The sequence below is a fragment of the Octodon degus genome, unplaced genomic scaffold (assembly GCF_000260255.1).
Source record: "Octodon degus isolate 3935 unplaced genomic scaffold, OctDeg1.0 scaffold00185, whole genome shotgun sequence".
NCBI lineage: Eukaryota > Metazoa > Chordata > Mammalia > Rodentia > Octodontidae > Octodon > Octodon degus.
The window spans coordinates 4461118-4469222 of NW_004524761.1; the positions used below are offsets into that span (position 1 = coordinate 4461118).

General features: G+C 36.4%; 1 protein-coding gene across 1 annotated transcript in view; it reads right to left on the reverse strand.

The window, feature by feature from the left end:
- Positions 1-8105, reverse strand: part of LOC101570762 (protocadherin beta-14) — an 11740-nt gene that overhangs the window by 990 nt on the left and 2645 nt on the right. The window contains exon 2 of the mRNA XM_023704044.1: positions 18-1503. Coding sequence (XP_023559812.1) covers positions 18-1503 — 1486 coding nt within the window. The remainder of the gene's footprint in view (positions 1-17; positions 1504-8105) is intronic.

Sequence of the window (8105 nt, forward strand, 5' to 3'; positions counted from 1 at the left end):
AGCAGCGAGTAGGTGACCTGGGCATTGGAGCCTGAGTCTCTGTCTGTGGCGCTGATGGTGCCTATGAGCAGGGCGGGGCTGTTGTTTTCTGGGACAAAGAGGGTGTAGGAGGATTGGGTGAAGGTGGGGGCGTTGTCGTTGACGTCGGAGACCTGCAGGGTTATGGTGTGCTGGGTTTTGAGCCGAGGTGTCCCCAAATCGGTGACGGAGATGGTGATGTTGTATTGGGCTCGGCTTTCTCTGTCCAGAGAGCGCTCAGTTACTAGGGTGTAGAAATTCTTAAATGTAGGCTTCAAGAGAAAAGGCAAGTCCTCGTGAATGGAGCAGATCATCTTCCCATTGTCTCCCGAGTCTTGGTCTCTTATGCTGAATACAGCGACCACCATCTCAGGGGAAGAGTTTTCGGGAACAGGACTGATAAGCGACGTCATGGCTATTTCTGGTGCATTATCATTCACATCGACAACCTGAACTGCAATGATTGATTTTCCACAAAGACTGCCACCGTCAATGGCCTGAATATTTACTGTATAGGACTGAATCACCTCAAAATCTAGTAGCGATTTCAAACGGACTTCCCCAGAAATTGGATGTACTTCAAAAGTATTCTGTATATCTCTAGAGGTATGGGAAAAGGAATAAGATAGTTCTCCATATATTCCTGCATCCAAGTCTGTAGCAGACACCTTGATTACCAACGAGTCCACAGGACTGCTCTCTGGTACCTGAACTTCATAGAGTGGTCTCTCAAACTCAGGAGCATTATCATTGATATCCACTACCACCACTTGAATCAGTGCAGTCCCAGACCTGGAAGGGGACCCACCATCTAAGGCTGTTAGAGTTATATTAAACTCAGACTCCTTTTCTCGATCCAGAGATTGTTCCAGTACCAGCTCTGGGTATTTTCTGTCCTTACCACTGTCATGTAACTTAACATAGAAATGAGCATTGGGACTTATTGTATAGTTTTGGACAGTATTCATTCCTACATCGAAGTCCTGTGCCCTATCCATTTGGAAGGACGTGCCTGGAGAAGTACCTTCTGAGATTTTTAGGAGCATATGTTTCTCTAGGAACGTGGGAATATGATCATTTATATCTTGGACAGAAAGCTCAGCCTGAAAAAATTGCAAAGGATTTTCCAGTAACACCTGGAAGTGCAATATACAAGGTTCAGTGGCTCCACAAAGGGCCTCCCGGTCCAATTGTTCATTTAAGAGGAGGTTGCCTGTCTGCAGATCCAATTGCAAGTAGGATTTATAGTCATCAAAGATGACTCTGGCCCCTCGTGCAGCTAGGTCTTCCACACCTACATGGGAACCCATATCGTTTATCACGTTGCCTATACAGAAGCCGATCTCTGCTTCCTCTGCCACAGAATAGTCCCAGGTCTCTGAATACACCAAAGTCCCACCCAGGAAAACAAAGAGAAGCAGCACTTGCCTTACCAGCTGAGCGGTCCCTTCTTCTGGCTCCATGACTCTCCTTATGCAAAAGTGTCTGGAACCTTTACCTCAATCTCTAGCAGCTCTGCCAGCGGCTCCTCTCACCTGAGCCTTTGTGTTATCTATCGATTTGTAATTCTGTCTGGAGCTGTCCTTTCTGTTGAAAGCTTCACTGTTTTGTTTTCTCCAGCGCTCTTAGCTCACTGGTTAAGGGAAACGGAAGCAACTGCAGTTACATTAATTTCTCCATCTTATCCTGCAGCGCCACCATGCGATTCTGCAGATTGTAGGTTTTCAACAAAGAAGTTTGAGACAAAATATATCTTAGGTGTTTGTTGAATAACTTAAATTATATTTTCTTCTGTGTTGCTGTTTTCCTTTATGTGTTGCAGTCTTTGTGATATATGATGCTACTGTTATTTAGCTATTAACACAATGAACCACAATGTGCTAGAGCTGCAGTGCATATATTTAAGGTACAGTCCCTGCTTCAAAAAAGTTATGGTCTCTTCCTAAAGACAATATGTGAAAGAACCAAAGATATTTAAGAGGACTTTTGTGTATAATGGACTAGTAAGCTAGAGATTCTCAGGAAAATTAGAAATGGGAACCTAGAGATCTTCTCTATTGAGCATCAAATACTCTTATAAAAGACAGTAAGAATAAAGGTATGCACTTGAACCCTGAACTCGCAAATATTTATTTTTAGGAGATTGGAAAATTCAGGCTAAGTAAATAATACCATTTATTCAGTATTAGTTCATAGGAGACTTATCTGATAGTAGCTAAAAGTAAATACTCAGTAGTGAATAATTTCAAGATTCCAACAACATAAAAAGTTGAACAAATAAGACTTCAGTTTAGTTGTAAAACTAAATCCTTTTGCAGCCCCAGGATTTCCAGAGACACAATACTAAATGCTTTTGTTCTTGTAATTATCCAGCAAGTATTTGTTATGCATATAACTTGTGCTATGCATGGCATTAAGTGTTAGGGGTAAAACCATAACCATACAGACACAGTTTCTGCCATGTAATAGACAGAAAAATGGGCACAGTTAAATAGAGCACAATGCTTGCCATGGAAGAAAAAATTACTGGTACTATTACAGCAGAGATGAGGTGTACCTGCCTCAAATTTGGAAGTACAAAATAACTTTTAATGGTGAAAGTATATTCTAAATTATACATTAAATGAGTATAAGTAATATAATAATGTGAAAATTTCTATGCAAACTGAAACATGCTGTACAAATCCAAAATAAAAAAGTATTTTTTTTTCTTAAAACGCTTTTTTTGGACAGTTTCAAAGCTGATTAATAGGACAGTTTTGATAATCAATACAGTGTGCATTGTTATCTTCTGAGTGGTTATCCATAGTGCAAGAAGCAGACAGGATATCCTGTCCAAACACTATTAGTACATCTCTTTCTTCTCATTGAATTAAGCGAAAGTAGCTGTATATCTATCCTAACTATTTTGTATATATAAATACAAAATGATCTTTCCTTTACATTCCTTTTGTTTAGTCCTGTCAGAGGTGGATATTCTATTGTCATCTAAATACTATAGGTGTTTGAACTCAGCTAAGCAATCCAACACTGTCTAGCAGTCTATAATATTAGTGCATTATCCTCAGAAGTTATTGACTTGAGCCTTTTACAGCTCATCATATTAATATGGCTTTACTTTACTTTATTTTTTATGGCTTTACTTTATATACTTCATTTTTATACTTTTCTGCTGGATGGTTAGACCAAGATAAAGCAAGACCTATATAACAAGAAATGTAACTTTTGTATCTGATAAGGTCAGTCAAGCACCCTCAGGATTTATCCTGTAGCCCTGTACCGCACTTTGTAGATCCTTTGTCAGTGTCAGCCATGAGGATGAGTCACGGCCATTGCTGGACCAATTTGCTCTCTGTGAAAGCCTGAACGAATGTTTTTTCTCTCCATGTGACTCTCTCCAGGCACACTATACATCATCGATCACATTCCTCTGTGGCTCCATAATCTCCTTGATCAGAAAATTTGGAGCACAACTGAGTTACATGATGCTACAGTACAGGTTCTCTTATGTCCTGAGTCTTCACTGACCTTGAAAGGCTATGGCCAAAATGTTGGCTGACCTTGTAGCCCTTCCTTTTCTTCAATTTTGATCTGCTAACTTAGGTTGTTAACCCTCCAGAAGAGAAGCTTATTATTAACCTGCAATATATGCAGTTTGGCTTACCCTGTCTGTCTAAATATCAAACATCTTTGGCATATCATGGAACAGATATTTCCCATCAAATATTGATACGTTGGACTTTAAGTTCTTACAGAATATGAAGGAAAAATAATTTTTAAAAAGTAGAAATAAATATTTACATATTTTTACAAAGAAATTTAGAAATCTAACCACATACAGAATTGTAACAGGACAGACCTGTGACATTTTTTTTCTTATTCTTGTGTCTTTTTTCATTTATTACCCTTAAAAAAACCTTTACTTGAGAGACATTATGGCAATAAATGGTATGTCATGACAAGAAGTACATATTTAGAAGACCAGGATGGCAGACACTCCAACTGTGACCCCTCTATTACACATCACCATCCTCAGTGCAGTCACCTGGCTCACAGGTACCAGCATATACAGTTAGTCAGGGTGAGAATCTCACCAGCCAACTGCTAGTTTAAGAGAAGTAGTTTGAAAGAACTAAAATTAGTTCTATTTGACTGGGACACTCAACAAGAGGGGCAGAAATGGTGAAAGTTGAAATTAGATATGCAAATATTTTGTGAGCTATGGTAAGTCCTTTGGTCTTTGCATTAATGGAAGTACAAAATTATTAAAAGGTCATAACAAAGGGCTGGCCAAATAGTTCAGCAGATTAAAGCACCTGCAAGCAGGCACAGGGGCCAAGAGTTCTATTCCTGGGTTTGCCATGCTGGCTCCACCCTGTGCGTGCTGAGACAGCAATTGAGACTGGGCATGGTGGAGTACGCCCTGAAAGTTTATTTCTGTGTCCTGTTTTTATTCTGCTTTTCACTCATGGTGGCATGTTTCCTTATGTGTGTAGTCATCTTTAAATGCACTCAAGTGAAGAACATACAAATTTGAATCTATAGGGTGAATAATTTGAACTTTAGGGTGAATAAAATTCCTGTCATAGAAAATATGCATTTGACTCTGTTGGGATGTGAAAGAACTACAACCACAAATCAGATTTAAGGCTAAAACTAAGCTCAAGGATAAAATTTCATACAAAGACTCATCTATACATTTCATATGTTGTAGATATATCGAGTAGGAATCCATGCTTATTAGTGGGAGAGTATTTTGTGCATTTCTCTTTTGGTAGGATTTTCTATATCCTCTTATTATGTAATCCATTTAATGGAGGTTCAAATTTCCCAGGATTCCAACTGTTTCCTGGAAATACTAGATTTTGTGCTTATCTTTCCTTGGTTCCCTCTTAACTTAACATTGACCTCTTTATATACTAGTGTTTCAAGGTAATCATTTTAGTGAAAGCATGATTTTATAAACATTATTTAATTCTTATTAAAAATTAAGGTCTTAGGGAGACTATTCCACATCAAATTTCCAAATAAACTCTTAGCTTACATAGTGTATGGACAATTGATCTTGAAAGCATAGAAACAATATATATTTAAAATCATTTGACTAATGCTAAATGAACTTTATGATGATGCAATACATCATGTGTACTACTGATGTAAACAACCTGTTGAAAGACTCATCTTCTGTCATTTACACTGGTATTTCTTTCCACTTCTCTCTATAATCTTTTTTGCTCTATGGGCATACACATATCCTTCATATCCCCTACATATGCATATCTTTCTTATATCTATTTTCTCTTTTCTTCCTCTAAAATGTGAATGTATATATCAACTGTATAGTCTACAAATTTAAAATGTGTGTTGTATGGATATATCTATTTCACTAAGCTCTAAATTTTAGTCTTTTAAAAAAAACATTTGGGTTGTACCTATGTGGTTCTGTGTAGTACATCTAGTTTGCTCCTTTTGATCTCTGCATAATAATCTTTCACAGGCATTTTCCATTTTGTATTATGGATTGTTTTATTGTTATGTATATTTTTTCTCTGCCTTTCCAAGGTGAACATACTTGTACAGATTATTTTACAAGAGGTGTAAGATTTTTCAGAGTATGTACTAAATATGAACAAAAAACTCTAGGCAGACTGTTCACATAATTTCTTTCCTATGCCACTTGATATCTAAAACTTTTACCTGTATTATATGCTGGAAACTGTTGGTTAAGCATTTTTTAAAAAAACATTATTTCAATACTTTTCTGACTTTGTGTTTCCCTCTTCTAAAATATCCTCTCCATTTTTGGAAGTTCTTTCTTACAACACCTTCTAGCGAGTTTTGTTGAGTCATAATTATTGACTAATGAATGGTCAAAATACTATTTCCTCTCAATAAAAATATTGCAGTTATCTTTTCCTTGTTACCTTCTAATTTATATTACCTTTTAATTTTCAGCTAATAGTATCTATCAACTTGAATTTTTGTTGTTTGTAGTTCAATATTATAGTTATCAATAGCTCTACCTATAATGTTCCACTGAATTGTCAACTTATAGATTTGACACATAATGATTTATGACACTGCAGCCTGTTTAAACTGTATAGACCTACTCCTTCCTTGTGGTTATCTCAGTGAGGACACAAACTATCAATGATCACACACCCTCTTTTCCTTTCTGTTTGTGGTGCTAAAAATGGAACCTGGAGCCTCTTGAGTGAATTCTGAGCAACTCCCCCATTTACTTTTGGCAAGGGTAGAGGGATACTTTAAACCCCAGGACCTTGCACCTGATAGGCAAACATTGTAGTACTGAATTATAACCTCACTTCAAAAACAGCTGAAATCTTTATTTCAATTTCAAAAAGAGTTTCTCTCTTGTATTCTTCTGATAGAAGGATATTTTGCTCAGGAAAAGACTCCGAACTATTTTATGTTTTACTTAACTGCATAAAATAACACAAAAGGGCCAGGGAGATAGCTCAGTACAATATGCGCTTGGCTGGCAAGGGCAGGGTCCTGAGTTCAATCCCCAGTACTGCAAAAGCAAACAAACAACTAGTAAAGGTGGTATATTTAAAGAAAACAAAATAGCAACGTCAAAAACACTCTGTTGAAGATCCTCTACCACAAAAGTATCATCAACAAAACAAGGGAAACTTGTTTAAGAAATCTCTTGCACCCAATAGAGTCATTTTAAATTTTTAAAAAATTAACTCTTGAGGGCTGGTGAGATGGCTCAGTGGTCTAAAGCACCTACTTAGAACAAGCTCAGCTAAAGCACAAGGACCACGGTTCAATCCCCAGCACCACATGCCAGCCAGCCCCGCCCCCTGGTGGGCTGAGCTGGCCACACACACACACACACACACACATAAATAAATAAAATTTTTAAAAAAAATTAACTCTTGAAAAACAAGTGTATAAAAGCTCTGTAGTACTGAACATATAGATAGCATATTTTTAGTCTTTTAATGAACAATTTTTTCCAGAGAATACTGCAACTCCTTAGATTTCCACCTAGATTCAAGATTTTTATTTTTATTTATTTATTTATTTATTTTAAGATTTTTATTTTGTTTTATCAGTTTTGATGGTACACAGAAATAAATCACATATTGTGACATTTGTTCTTTATAGTTTAGTTTGCACCTCCAAGTGATTAATACTTTTGTCTTGTATATGAATACCATTATTACAATGAAATAGTATATATATATATATATATATATATATATATATTACTTTTCTATTTTTGACTGGTTCAGGCTGACTTAAGCCCGGGTCTGGTAAAGCATGGGGAACTGGGGATTGAACCATGGTACCCTGTGCCTGAATGGGTTTGCCCCAGCGGGTGCTTAAACAACTGAGCTAACCTGCAAGCCTCCCCAGTGCATATATTTTTAACAAAATGGAGTAAAGACGAAAAGCACCAAAGGGTATGCAGATGAATGTCCATTTTGTATCTGTGTATTCAAAGTGGTTGGGATAGATATATAGTTACATTCTGTTAATGAATAGAATGATTTGTTCTAATGATGTTTTTAAATAGGATATCAGGTTTGCATCTTATCAACCACTAAGAAGAATGTATGCAGTGTGTTAATTATTGAAACTGTCCTACCGATTTGATTTGAAACTGTCTCATTGCTATTTGTTTATCAATAAAACTATGGCAAAAAAATTTTAAAAAATAATAAAAAAAGAAAAGCACCGATTATATTTTCATACCACAATCACTAATAAAAGTTTTAAAGCAACAGTGAGAAGAGCATGAGAAATAACAATGTATGCCTCTATACTAAAAACTAAAATCTACTACAGGTTAGGCAAAAAGTATCCACACTATTTCATATTTAACAAAAGATTTTAAGTTTAAAGGAAATTGCTTTATTGAACAACAAATCAAAAGCCACTTGTAGTGTCTGTTTTTGCCCCATATTTGAATTTGAACACTGAAGATTAAGTGGCTTTAAAAATTTGAACAGAAGAAAAATCAAAGCTATACCTTCAGGTGAAATTTTTCTTCACGATACTCACATGCTATATGTGGGTAACATAGGGATAAATGGCAAAAAAAAACCAGCATC